At 49.7% G+C, this 13,452-nt stretch overlaps 2 protein-coding genes across 5 annotated transcripts in view; one reads left to right on the plus strand and one right to left on the minus strand.

Annotated features, from left to right (window-relative positions):
- Positions 1–1,304: 1,304 nt before the first annotated feature.
- Positions 1,305–11,411, minus strand: Jmjd6 (jumonji domain containing 6, arginine demethylase and lysine hydroxylase). Of its 4 annotated transcripts, none has more exons than XM_026404793.2 (7): positions 11,031–11,407; positions 10,421–10,809; positions 9,658–9,944; positions 8,305–8,440; positions 6,902–7,040; positions 5,852–5,979; positions 1,305–4,515 (listed from the first exon to the last, which is right to left on the minus strand). In XM_026404793.2, exons 1-7 carry the CDS (start codon positions 11,157–11,159, stop codon positions 4,479–4,481), a joined length of 1,245 nt encoding a protein of 414 aa, XP_026260578.1. In that variant the 5' UTR covers positions 11,160–11,407; the 3' UTR covers positions 1,305–4,478. The 4 variants fall into 4 exon arrangements, with proteins under 4 accessions (XP_026260578.1, XP_026260581.1, XP_026260579.1 ...); XM_026404796.2 differs by lacking the exon at positions 1,305–4,515 and adding an exon at positions 7,746–7,834 and having other exon boundaries at positions 5,574–5,979; positions 8,343–8,440; positions 11,031–11,410; XM_026404794.2 differs by lacking the exon at positions 1,305–4,515 and having other exon boundaries at positions 5,574–5,979.
- Positions 11,412–11,602: 191 nt separating this feature from the next.
- Positions 11,603–13,452, plus strand: part of Mettl23 (methyltransferase 23, arginine) — a 4,388-nt gene continuing 2,538 nt past the window's right edge. The window contains exon 1 of the mRNA XM_026404848.2: positions 11,603–11,868. The gene's annotated coding sequence lies outside the window, so the exon portion shown is untranslated. The remainder of the gene's footprint in view (positions 11,869–13,452) is intronic.

Raw genomic sequence — 13,452 nt, forward strand, 5'->3', positions numbered from 1 at the left:
CAATTAGGCACCAGGGCACATGCCTGCAGTTCCAGCACCTGAGTCAGGAGTTCGAGACCAATCTAGGAAACATAGTGAGAGCCTATTTAAAAAAAAAAAAAAAAAAAGCTTAGGATTCATTATTTAATACTTGGATATAAACCAATATGCTAGAGTGCTGCTTTTTAAAAAAAAAAAAAAAAGAGAATTTTAATATTTATTTTTTAGTTCTCTGGCGAGTCTCTGGGTTCAATACAGCAAAACAAACAAAAACAAAAATCTATTTTTTAGTTCTCGGCGGACACAACATCTTTGTATGTGGTGCTGAGGATCGAACCCGGGCTGCACGCATGCCAGGCAGGTGTGCTACCTACCGCTTGAGCCACATCCCCAGCCCCAAGTGCTTCTTTTTTTAACTTTTTTTGTGGTGATCAAACCCAGTGCCTCACACATGCCAGGCAAGCGCTCTGTCAGTGTACACACCCAGCTCCAAAATTCTTTTGTTGTTCAGTACCAGGACATTGAACCCAGGGGCACTCTACTACTGAGGTACACCCCAACCCTTTTTCCTTTTTGCCCAGGCTGGCCTAGACTGCAGTCCCGCTTTAGCCTTCCAAGTTGCTGGAGGGCATTAGCCCCTATGCCAGGCTCAGGCACACAGTTTTGGAGGACATGCATGTCCTGTTTGTGCTGGTTAATGGACAGCCCGACACTGTAGTGAAGAATGGATTTGGGGTAGGGTGCTGGCTTTTGAACACCGTGGGCCTTGTAGCCTGAGTGTCTGGGCCTTATTTTAGTCACCCTTTCCCATTGTTTTTTTTTTTTTTTTTTAGATAGAATGCTTTTTATTTATTTTTTTAAATATTTATTTATTTTTTTAGTTCTCGGCAGACACAACATCTTTGTTGGTATGTGGTGCTGAGGATCGAACCCGGGCCGCACGCATGCCAGGCGAGCGCGCTACTGCTTGAGCCACATCCCCAGCCCATTTTCCCATTGTTTTTAAAGTGTATTTTTTTTTTTTTAAGAGAGTGAGACAGGAGAGAGAGAGAGAGAGAGAGAGAGAGAGAGAGAGAGAGAGAGAATTTTTAATATTTATTTTTCAGTTCTCGGCAGACACAACATCTTTGTTGGTATGTGGTGCTGAGGATCGAACCCGGGCCGCACGCATGCCAGACGAGTGCGCTACCGCTGAGCCACATCTCCAGCCCTTTAAAGTGTATTTTTAAGAGATCTGACAAACTACATTCTACTGACTTTCAAAGGAATAAGAATGAAAGAAAACAAAGATAAAACAACGCAAAACACACAAATCCAAATCCAGTTGCTTTATTTAAAATGATGAACAAATTTCATCCCAGTGAAAATTAAAAATACCAATCCAATGGCAGACCCATGGGCATTCCATGGCAGGCCCACAGTGAGAGGGAGCAGAACCAGGGGTGGCTCAGGGTTCTGCAGCCCAGTTCTTCTGTGGTTTCCTGTCACGCGCCGGCCAGGGCCAGTTCTCCACCAGGGAGATTTGCAGGGGCTAGGATTCAAGGGTTTGAACTTACAGGGAGACAAAGTTGAGAGCCACCACCTAGGGGCCCATTTCATCTAGTTTTGCTGAAAACAATGTAACATGATGTAACATCTTCACAAAAGACAGGAAGGGATGGGCAGGAGGAGCCAGAGCATCACACATCAAAACCACTTCTCTGGGAAAGCTACACACAGCCTGAAGAACCCACAGCCACACGCACCTGTTACTTGCCACACAGTACTTTTTACCACAGTGCAAGGTTCTGTTCCATCCCACACTCTGGTCCAAAGTCCTTGGCTCAAGGCCGAGACTAAGTTTATAAAGCACTTGCACCAGCACCTTCCCCTGCCGACCCTTAGTTTAGAAACCTTAAGCCACTCCACAGAGAAGCCGTGGGCAGACTCAGGTACACCGGCGTAACGCTAGCTAGCTGAGGTCCCTCACCAGGAGCTAACGAACCTGCATTCAGCGAGGCAGACACTTGCTTTTCTAGTTGTGTTAATGAGACAGGCTGGTGCTAATGAGACCCGCTGGGTCTCCCTGCCCTGACCAGCCACCCTGGTGAACACACAGTCACTGTCCACTAAGGTCAGGGGCCCAGGCTTGTCCCAGCACCAGATCTGCTGAGCACTTGAATTACTGAAGAAGTGGGCAGCCACGGAGAACGAGATGTGAACAGTGCCCCAGCTTCAGCAGCCCTCCCTTCAAGGGCAGCCATGAACATCCCAGGACTACTCTGGGGACCTGCGCAGCACTGGATTCTCCCATTCCTGAAGACCCAAGGCCCTCAAGGTGTCTGTGCCCCGACTCCTGTTGCTCCTACACAGCTCCTCCCTATCAGGTGGTCACTGGTGTGAAATTCCTTCTCCCAGGACCCACTGTCTTGGAGAACCACCCCTGGAAATGGCCACGGGATGCAGCCATCCTCTCCTTCCTTCCTGCTGACACCATTCAAGGACTAGGGAATACTGACAGGTGAGCCCTCCCCCACCTGCTCACCACTCCACAGGGTTCTCCTCCTGGCTCCCGCTCTGCTTCCACAACAGAGTGCCTGGCTGGCTCATGGGGCACTACGTGGGGGAGAGAATGATGAGTCCCTGGCCTGGCTACAACCAATAAAACACGCTCTGCAGCTATCTGTGGGCTGGCGAGAGTCGAACAGCAGCACATAATCTGTACCTTTACCCAAACACTTTCAGGAGAGGTGGCGGTGGCTAGGTCCCTCATTCCTGGTGGTGTTTAGTAACCAGGAGTCAACTTTGGTATCTGGAGAAATAAGTGAGTACGTGATCTTTCCCTTTCCAATTCCTGCCCCATTCCCCAGGCCACTGGCAACGTGTCCCTCCATGCCCCTGGTGGCAAAGGGCCCCCTTGGGGTGTTTTTTGTTTTAAACTGAAGTTTAAAGGGGAGCACTTGGTACAGGACAAGCAGAAAACCCAGTAGCAATGCTGGGGAAAAGAAAAAGCTTTTGGAAGATGATAAGACTATTAAAAATAAATAAATAAAAAAGCAGGAGGAGGAACACCATTCAGATAGTTCTACAGGGATTACGGGATTACCCGTGCAGGGTTGACCCACGCCTGAATATGTCCTGCCCACTGTGGGAGCACAGGGAGCTGCTGCTGGAAGGGAAGCCAGGAGACACCTGCAGCCACCGTGTTGCCCCGGAGGAAGAGAAAGGCTCTCCCACCAGCCCAGGGTGAACTTGCGTTGGCATTTCAAGATGCAGAAACCTGGTACCAAGAGAAACCGGAGGACCAGTCTCCTAGATAAAGCCACAGGTCATAGAGGCAGGAAATGACAGCCCATATGCTAAGAGTGTACCCTCTGGGTCCTCTGATCATTCCTGTTTTAGGGGATTCTGAGAGGCAGCACCACACCATTCCAACATTTCTGCCTGGGCGCCTCCCACCCAAACTCCAGCAAAACAGTGTGGTGCCTCTGACTGGGTGACTGGGCAAGGCCTTGAAAACCCCTGCTATTCTGATTTAAATTCACTTGGCTTCAGGAACAGATTAAGGCAAGCAGGTGAATCTAGAGGGCAAGAGGGGAAACCTGCTGGTTGATCCCAAATACTCCACCAGAGCTATTCAGAAGTATCCACAGATCCCAAAGACTAGAAGCACCATTTCCAAAATTTCTTTCCTGAATGTAACATAAATTGCCCACTTGATGTCTGCAGGTCAAATAAAGGGGACACCAGACATGAAATCCCTTACAGAGTGGGAGCTTCTTGGCTCGTGGGTCACACTAGGGGAAGAATGGAACCCATGGATTAGAACCTGGCCTATTTATAATTCAAGTTCTAAGACAAAAACACAATCAACACCTTTCCCAGTCTGCACAAACAGAAGATATGAATGTGCCCACCCCCCCAACACACCGTACAAAAATGCCTGAACTTTAGAGCCTTCTGGAGAAAGATGAGGAATCCTACAGCAGGACTGAGCAGGGGCGGTGGTGCTGGGCACGCGGCTGGGTCACTGCCCCTGAAGGTCTCTGGACCAGTGGTGACATCCAGGAAGGCAGCACACACTCACAGTACTTTTTACACACGACAGGTTCACACACAGGTGGGTCAACATCCACTTGCCACTCTTAGTCTCTGCTTGTACAAAGGCAGCAGTTCCTTACCAACAGCAGTGAGGTGACAGACACAGTAAGACGCTGAGTGAACCGCACCCCTCCGGCCTGTGGCGACCGTGGTTCTGATCAGGACAACCCAGGACTTCTTCCCAACAGCACGGCAGCTCCAGCATGTCACGGAGCTGGCAGAGCTTTCTGACTTCTTGATAATCTAGTCTTGGGAGGCAGTAAAACCAGCATTCGGCTGCAGACAGGAGCTCAGACCAGAGAAGGAAGATCCAAATTCAAAGAAGACAGAGAAGGTAGGAGCAGAAGACGTGAGAACTGAGCGGGGTGGCAGCCACCAGTGTACACAGGAGCCACCTCAAGGAGCGTCTCTCTATCTGCTCAGGGATGAGCCCGGCCTCCACAAGTGTCCCTAATCCTGCCAAGGGAAGCACAACTGCCTGTAATCAGCAAGTGGAGAGAGAGCACAGCTGGGCACAAAGCTGGTGAGAAGGTTAGCAGAAGAACCCCCAAGGACCTGTGTTGAAGCAATGGCAGGGCTTTCTCTAAAAATCTTTCTGTTCTGGTAGTTCTAGCAACTGAGCTACATTCCCAGTCCTTTCTTATTTTGAGGCAGGGTCTTGCAAAGTTGCCTGGGCTGGCCTTAAACTTGTGATCTTCCTGCCTCAGCCTCCTGAGTTGCTGAGATTACAGGTGTGCAGGACAGCACACAGCCTCTAAAAACCCTCCCAACAATCACAAAGGCACATACCAAGCACGGATCTAACAGATATAACAATAGAAACAGCTTAGGAAGGCAAGAGACCTTAAGTGTGGCTGTGAAAGGGACAGCAGGGCCAAGAATCGCATTCCAGCCTGGTTAACCCACTTGAGTAAGAATTACAGCCGGACCAGGGAACCCAGAGAAGACAACAGAAAGGGAACGTGGGCCCCAAGTTTCATGAAGCTAACCTACTCAGAGATAAAAGGTAACATGATGTCACCTGTACCGGTTAGGACATAAGACCCAGAGTCTTACAAACGTCAGCATTTTATCACCTTCCCATAACCTCCCCGTTTAACACCCTGACCAGCACCTTGAAACAGGAACTCAGATTTAAAGACCTTGGACACGCAACCTGAACACCCTCTGCTGTGGGCAAAAGGAATAAGGGCAGGTGTTGGCAAACACATTGAGTTACTAATTCTGAAGTTTTAGATCCAATCTTGTTTCAAAAGAAAATATAAACTTGGAAATGGGATTAAGATGTTGTAGAAAACTTGAGCAATTTGCTGCTGTCCAACTTGGCCCGAGGACTCAAAGCAGCCACAGCAAACTGGGAGGAGAGGTAGGCGGCTCTGCCTCAGGGTCCCCATTCACTGCTCCAGCTGCCACCTCACCACCAGGACCCACCAGCAGGGAAAGCAATTTCCATACAGACCACTAGGAGAGAGCAACATGGCGGTCTGGTACTCCCAAAGGAAAAATGTCAGGTGTAAAATGGACTCATCTTTATTAAATAGTGTAAAGGGTCTCCTTGGCACCACTCACACTCTTGCCGTTTTTATGATAAAACAAGCCTCCTCAATTTGCATAGGTAGCAGAGAAAAAGCTACTGCAGCCAACGCTGAGTGAGTGGTCCCGTTCCAAGAGTGTCCTCCTCCTCTGGCATGCGTCAGCCCTCTCCTGGTCTGTAGGATCCCAACAGGCTGCCCTCCCTGGGCCCTGCCCTCACCGTGAGCACGTCCCTGCACACAACAGCCGTGCTTGTCACCTGGAAGAGCTGCGCTCCTTGCTCACGCAGTCGTCCTGTGAGGTGGTGTCCCCGTTTCCCACCATGCTGCACGTCCTCCTCTTCTTCCTGCGGTGCATTGTCCCCTCACCTTCAGACCCAGACTCACACTGCACACAGGAAAGAAAAGCAAGGGTTCAGCCTGGGTGCACCCCACTTCACCAACAAATCTTGAACTACAAAAGAGCACAGATCCTGTCCCCTTTCTCCAAGAAGCAAAGCAGCCATCGATGGCGGCTCTGCCAGTCTAGCATCAACCTCTGTGGATGCTTCTGGCTCCCTATGAATCACAGATTCACTAAAGTGCCAAAGTTCCCCTGCTCCACTGGCCTCTCACCAAAGGTTTATGGGTTGAAATCAAGCTGGCATTCTGAAATTGCATTACAGAATTTCACTCCTCCAACAAAGAGCTCAATGTGTAAAAGAACACAAGTACAATGACATTAAGAGACAAATTTTAGCTGGGTGCAGTGGCGCATACTTGTAATCCCAGCAGCTCAGGAGGCTGAGGCAGGAGGATCGAGAGTTCAAAGCCAGCCTCAGCAAAAGCGAGGTACTAAGCAACTCAATGAGACCCTGTCTCTAAATAAAAAATACAAAATAGAGCTGGGGATATAGTCCAGTGGTTGAGTGCCCCCGAGTTCAATCCCTGGTACCAAAAAAAGACACAAATTTCCTATGTGAAGGGTGTATCCCTTACCCAATATCACTCTTACCTTAAAGCAGCCCATTGGGTCTGCTGAGTTTCTAGGCTTACAATTTACCACCTCAAGGGCTTTGATGTGATGTGAGTTTGAATTCTGACACTGTTTGCCAGCTGTGTGATTTTGGGTTATCTACTGATTCCCCAAACACCCAAATGTTCATGTACACATGGAAAGCTATGGCATGGGCAGAGTCCAGGGCTAGGCAGGAATGGTCGCACTTGTGGTGCTTGAAAGAAAGAGAAAACTATTCACAGCCTCTTTCTCCTGCACTGGTCTGCAGGGTACCCTGAGCGCAAGGGCCCAGTGCAGGCAAGCTGGGCCTTACCTCTGAGTCTGAGTCAGAGGAGCTGGAGCTGGAGGAGCTGGAAGAGTCGCTGGAGCTGTCGGAAGCGATGCCTGTGGACTCCTGGAGGTCAACCGCATCTGCCAGGACTGCCAGCTCAGGGTGCTCCTGCTTCAAGATCCTGAGAGGCAAGAGACACCCTTCTTAGTGCTGTCACAGGTGGCAACGCCCACACACAGTAACTCCAAGTGGAGTCCTGCATCACTTAGAAATACCTAGAAACACCCAGGGATTGGCAGACGGCTGCTGTACAACGGCAAGGAAGCACAGCCCCGGCAGGGCGCAGACCCTCATAGACTACCCACATTTTTCTAAAAGAAAATGACATTCTAGTGCCACGCGATCCATCACTACCCACAGGATGAGGCAGCTGGGCCACCACAGTAGGGGTAGCACCCCCCAAGCTTGCCTTGGTTCTTCCCTTGGGAGAAACAGCTCCTCTTCTACTTTTATTTTTTCCTGAAACTTTCTTAGCTAGTTCTTAGTTTTTAGACCTCTCCTTTCCACAGCACAGCCCTAATGAGTCAGGTTTGGTTAGACTCTACTAGTCAGAGCAGAAACAATTAGGATTGTAAGAAATTAGGTGTCAAACAAGAGAGACCACCCCCCGCACTTGAAAGATGAGCTGAACGGGCATCAAGAGCAGCCGCCCGCCACAAAAGACCTGCTGTACATAAGGCCTTGGAGTGACAGGGCCACAGCACTCTGCGTCCTGCAGGGCAGAGGAGGTGGGCCTCAAGTGCTGAGTCAGGGGAACAGAAGCCACCACCCTTGCTGGCCCTCTCAGCAGGGAGGAGCACTGAACGAGCCAGAATCCCTCTCTTACCCCGAGAGCTGGTCCCTCCAGGTCAGGGTTGGGACACAGTGGCACGGGGTGGCTGGGGGTGGCTTGCACTGCCGCTGCCCGTGCTGTATCTGTTCTGTGGATAAACAGAGGAGCTAAGTCTCCAGGGCAGTCACCTCACTCATAAGAACTGAAGGCAGTAAGTTCAAATGGGAATAATATGTCTGGGTAAGAAAAAGAAATAACCAAAATAAAACCTAAACAAAAGGGATTCTTTTGCTAGTGCTAGCCTTGAAAACCAAACAAAAACAAAACAAAAAAACAAAGCAAAACAAGAAACGATCCCAATCGTGAGCATGTTTTGACGGAGTGGCTTTGATAGAACATGCAGAGCCTCACCCTGCCACCTGGAGGCTGGCGAGCGTCCTGAGCACCAGCCCTGACCTTGGTCCCTCTCTCTGCTCCCTGTCAGGTGTGCAGCCCCAGCTCTGCCCGGGCCTCTCTAAAGTCAGCACATGGTACTGCAGCTGTGGACTCTTGCCATTTTACCTCTGGGGTAGCAATTAGAACAAAGCAAAATAAGAATCAAAAAGGTTCTCACCTATACCATTTCCTTGATAACTTTGGCCTCCCTCTTACCGTCTTGTGCCACACAACAGGGAAGTTGGTGCTGCTGGCAAAATTCTGGGTGATAGCAATGGTGGTGTCAAGATTGAGAACAACATGCCACCAGCCTCCTGAAATCCAACAAATAAACAGTTCAACAGGGTTTGGTCTTACACACAAATACCCTGTGACACCTACTCCAGAAATCGGGCCTTCTTATCCATAAGGGACAGCTCAGACACGACACAGTGTAGTAAACTGCTCCTGACCCAGGGATAAGTGTAAATAAAATTTTACTGGAACACAGCTACACTTGACCTGTTTTGAACATTTATATTTTCCAAAGAGCAGAGTCGAGTGATTGTGAGAGACTGTGTGGCTCACAGGGTCTAAAATATTCACTCTCTGACCATTTATGAAAAAAGTTTATTGACCCCTGGTAATCCAAAGCTGTAGCCTAAAGGTGGAAAGTTCTTCAACTTCTAGGAAAAGAACACCCACCTCAAATACTTTTACTCTTATAAGCTTCACCTATCAAAGTGTGGTTGTCTGATGTGGGATTTCCTAACTCAACCCAGCCTATTTACTAGCCCTGGGTTAGATCTCTGGCACCAAAACAAAACAAAAATAACAAACAACTTAGACATGGGCACAAACTGCTACCCAACTCAAAGATACTAGGTAACCTCTAGTTACACAGCATATGGGTAAGAGCTCCTTTTGTACTTGAGATTCAGTTACCACACAGGTCAGTTCATGAATCTGTGAAGGTGCAAAAGAACTTTCTGGATTCATTGTGTGTGTGTGTGTGTATGTGTGTGTGTATATATATATATGTATATATACCCAAAGTGAGTAGGCAATGTGAAATATAGAAAATTATTTTAGCAGGAAAAAAAAATGAGTAGACAAATTACTGCAATCAAAAAATGTACTCGGGGGCTGGGATTATAGCTCAGTGTAGAGTATTTGCCTAGCACATGCAAGGACCTGGGTTCGATCCTCAGCACCATATAAAAATAAATAAAGGTATTGTGTCCAACTACAACTAAAAAATAAGTATTCTAAAAAAAATATGTACTTTGGGCCTCGTGTGGTGGTGCACACGTGTAATCCCAGTGATTCAAGAAGCTAAGGCAGGAGATTGCAAATTCTAGGGCAACCTGGGCAACTTAGTGAGAGAGACCCCGTCTCAAAATTTAAAATAAATAAATAAATAAACAAACAAAAAATGCTGGGGATGGAGCTCAGTGGTAGAGCTTCCTTTAGGTTTGAGACCCAGTACTGCAAATGCCTGTCACAACACCCCCAAAACCAGAGAATGTGTTTTCTTCCAGCTCATCTATACCTGGTACAAAGACAGTCTCTCCTGGTTTTTGTAAGATTTCCAGAGGTTTGAATTCAGGTGGCCAGGTTGAAAGCTGTGTTCGGGGATAAATAACATTAAACCAGGTAATTGCTTCGTCTTGCTGGTTGCCTCCTTCTTCTCGGGTCACCTTGATGAGTTCTCGGGGAGTACTTGTTGGGAACAGACACCAGCGCTTGTGGCCCTGAACCAAGGCATTCCAGGCACTGGTTCCCAGAGGGTCAATGTGAATCCCAGTTCCAGAACGCGGTGGCCCCATCACAAACCACCTATAGGATAGAAACACCCAAGACAGGAAAGGTGACTTAATTATGCATACAGGACACAGAAGAAAGTTTTTACCATATATTATGCACATGGTTCTTTCTTCATTTCTGAGACTGTACGCATTCTGATACATAGAAATATTAAGTGAACTGTGTGAGGACTGATATCTCACAGAAAAAAGAAAAAAATTACTGATATAGTTTATTGCTAAACTGTAATTATTAAAACTTCCCTAAGACATCAGTGGTTCAGCTTTACTTGCACATTTAAGTCTCCTGGGGAGTTTTAGGACTGACTAGCCAATAGACCCTAGACTAGTTAAATCCCAATCTCCTCCTAGTGGGTCCCTAAATGACTTAATGTTCAGCCAAGAGAGAGCCGCTCACTCACTTTTTCAGAAGAAGGTCAGCACACTGAACTCTGCTACCCAAGGCTGGTGTGGATGAGATTGGAACCACTGAGCTACGGAATACTTTACCTGTAGGGCGGCCTGCGCTTCTCTCCTGCATACTGGAAAAGGTCATCAGTGAAAAACTTGGGCACCTTATAGTCTTCCAAAAGTTTTCTTCTTTTGGGGTGTTCACCATAGCTGCTGTCAAAGATGTAGAGGGGGCTGTCATCCCGGGTGCTCTCCATGTACTCGATGTAGTACTTCATCTTCATCTTGACCGAGTAGCCATCATTATCCTCGCCACACTTGAACTTCTGGTTCCGGTACTTCCTCTTCAGGCGCTCCAGAGTCCATTTCTCCTGCGCAGACCAGCCCTCTTGGGCATTCAGCAGAACCACGGGCTTGTAAGGTCTTTCGTACCGCTCGACAAATTCTTCCACCGACAGCTGTAAAGCGTCCGCCCTTTCCACGTTATCCTGAGGGAACCAGAAAAGGCCTGTCCAGTTAGAAAATGAGCCCGGAGGCAGATAAGGGTGTCCCCCAGGACCAACCAGCAATGACAGATATGGGCGACCTCCGACACAGGCTCCAGAGGGGGCCACGTGCTGGGCGCACCTCGCACCCAGAGCCGCCGCCGCCGGAGGCCCGCCCCGCTCCCGCAGGCCCACGCCCGGCCCGCGACCCCGGGCCCGCTCACCGCCACGGCCGCGGGGCTCAGCGGGAAGCTCTCGTAGTAGTTGTGCCGCGTCCAGTCCAGCGAGTCCTTGAGCTCCGGCCGCGCACTACGCTTGGCCTCGCGGATGCGCTTCTTGCTCTTGTGGTTCATCCTGCGAGGTCACCAGCTGGTTCCGCGACGACCTCGGCGCAGCTCGCTTCCTGCCGCTAATGCGCCCCTCCCAGGCCCGGGCGGCGGCACCGAGACGCCCTTCGCTCCGGCCCGGCGCCTTTAAAGTCGCCTTCCAGAAAATTCACTCCTCCCGAGCCGCGGGTTGGGCGTGCGGCGGCCGTCCTCCCCGCCCCGCCGCCCGTCGCGGTTCGCCATTGGCCTCGGCGCCTCCCGGGTACGCCCTCACACGCGCCGGGCGGGCGCCATGTTGGTAAGGTCGCGTCGGCCACCGCCCCGCCCCGCTTCCGGCGAGCTGTCACTTCCGGCCGTGCGTGGCCTCCCCACCACCAGCTTCCGGCCGGGACCCTGCCCATGCGCCTCTCTTGAATCTTGCCCAGCTGGCTTCCGGCTTTCTCTGTGCTTCTGACTCCTGCGACTCCCCCTCTACCCCCACGCTAGCTCGGCCTTCCCCCTCTTGCGGCCGGGAGGGACGGCGGAAGGCCGCGTAGTACCTGGCGCCCGGGAAGCAGCCCCTGACGGCCTGGCGGCCCCGCGCCCTCCGCCGACCCCCGCGTGCCCGCGGCCTGCCGATTCTCCTTTGGGCGCGCGCGGTCTTCCAGGACATGTGGCCCGTGCCCAGCGCTTCCGCTTCTCGGAGGAGCGGGGCCCGGGAGCCCACGGGCCCGAGCTGGAGGTCCGCGTCCCGCAGGTGTGTGCAGCCGAGGCGCCGCGGCTTTGGGTTGGCTCCCGAGCAGGAGCAGCCCGTCTGTCTGCAGTGAGGCCTTCGGGAACCGTGATAACAAGGGGGCTTCTCCGAACAGAGCGTTTTCTGCCAGCAGAGTGGCTCTCGACTCCTAACTTTAATCTTCATCTTGTTGAAAGACTTCCCTTTTCTTTCTTTTTTCTTTTTCTTAGTGGTGATACTGGGTTTGAACCCAGGGGCGCTCTACCACCGAGCTACATCCCCAGCCCTTTTTATTTTAAGGCAATCTTTAAATCTGGCCTCAAACTTGAGATCCTCCAGCATTAGCCTCCAGGGTTGCTGGGATTCTAAGCGTGGCCACCAGGCCTGACTAAAAGGCTTCAATTTTCTAACACATTTAGCGCTGACACTCTTAGGCCATGGCCTCAAACATGCTAGACAAGCGCTCTGCCACTGAGCTGCACCCCTAGTCGTAGATTTTTCACTTTTGTTTACGTCTGGGAACAGGTATTCCCGCCCTCATTGTCCAAATAAATGGGTGTATTCTTGCTTCTTTCTTTGAGCTCATGGCTGCCACACACTCTGAATAACTTTTGAGCATTTTCACGTTGTAGTTTCATTTGATGTTAATGGCAGCCTGTGAGGTAGGTATTAGAATCCGCACATTAGAGGAAGGAACAGCTTGAGAAGTTAAGACTAGAGTTGAACGAACCAGTTTCTGGTAATATCCAATCGGATTCACATTTTAAAAACTTCCTAAATTTAGAACCCGAACTTGCACAACTATCTTCTGCTCAGATGTCTTTCGCTGAATCTTTATTTTCCTTCTGGGTAAAATTTACAGGTCAGGCCCCTATTCATGTTGTACCCCTATATTTAGGGCCTAAGATATTTTAGGCACTAATGTTTTTTATTGGATCGAGTGATGAAGATTTTGTCTGTGGACTGATTTTAGGTCTTTAGCTTTTTTTCTACCACCCCACCAGGGGGCACCCTTTGCTCTTTAGACAGAAGAGAAGTTTTGCTGCAACATTGGGTACTTTGTGCCTTTCATCTCACCCAATTGAGATGGTATTTTGAAGTTGAGAAAACTGAAGCACTGACCAGTTGGAATTAACCTGTGTCACACTACTTGTTAAATTACGAATCTGTAATGTCTTTGAACTGAGGAAGGCTCATTCCCTTTCAACCCCCGATTCAGCTCCATTTTTAACCTTTTCTAGGATGTCTCCCTAGGGCCATACTACTTGCCATCAGCAGATTGTTATGTTGTGCTGAAAATCCCAGTATCTTGCTGCATTTAGAATAAATTCTCAACTTATGAGGCCCATGAATCAGGTCTCTGTCTCTCTGACTTGCACTGCACAATGCCTCCAGGTCCCATGCCTGTCCTTCCAGGGCTGTGCAGTCCAGCCAGAAGCCTTGCCTACTTCAGGACCTTTTCCTGAGTCATCTTGCCTCCTTATCATAGTAGCCATTTTGTGGTCTCACCTGTGTCCACATTGCTCCCACATGACTGTTTTGCCGTTTGTAGCGTTTAGCACTAACTTGTAATATTTGATTTGCTTATTTGGCCATCTCCTTCTAATA

Source organism: Urocitellus parryii, chromosome 7 (assembly GCF_045843805.1).
Source record: "Urocitellus parryii isolate mUroPar1 chromosome 7, mUroPar1.hap1, whole genome shotgun sequence".
In the NCBI taxonomy this organism is placed as follows: Eukaryota; Metazoa; Chordata; class Mammalia; order Rodentia; family Sciuridae; genus Urocitellus; species Urocitellus parryii.

What these genes read in the sequence shown, in the direction of transcription:
- Jmjd6 (XM_026404796.2), bottom strand. Translation starts at nt 11,159, where the DNA reads ATGAACCACAAGAGCAAGAAGCGCATCCGCGAGGCCAAGCGTAGTGCG. An exon ending in AAGCGCAGGCCGCCCTACAG is followed by an intron (nt 9,945 to 10,420) that starts GTAAAGTATTCC and finishes TCTATCCTATAG; the next exon opens with GTGGTTTGTGATGGGGCCAC. An exon ending in TGGAGGGACCAGCTCTCGGG is followed by an intron (nt 7,041 to 7,745) that starts GTAAGAGAGGGA and finishes CTTGCCTCTCAG; the next exon opens with GATCTTGAAGCAGGAGCACC.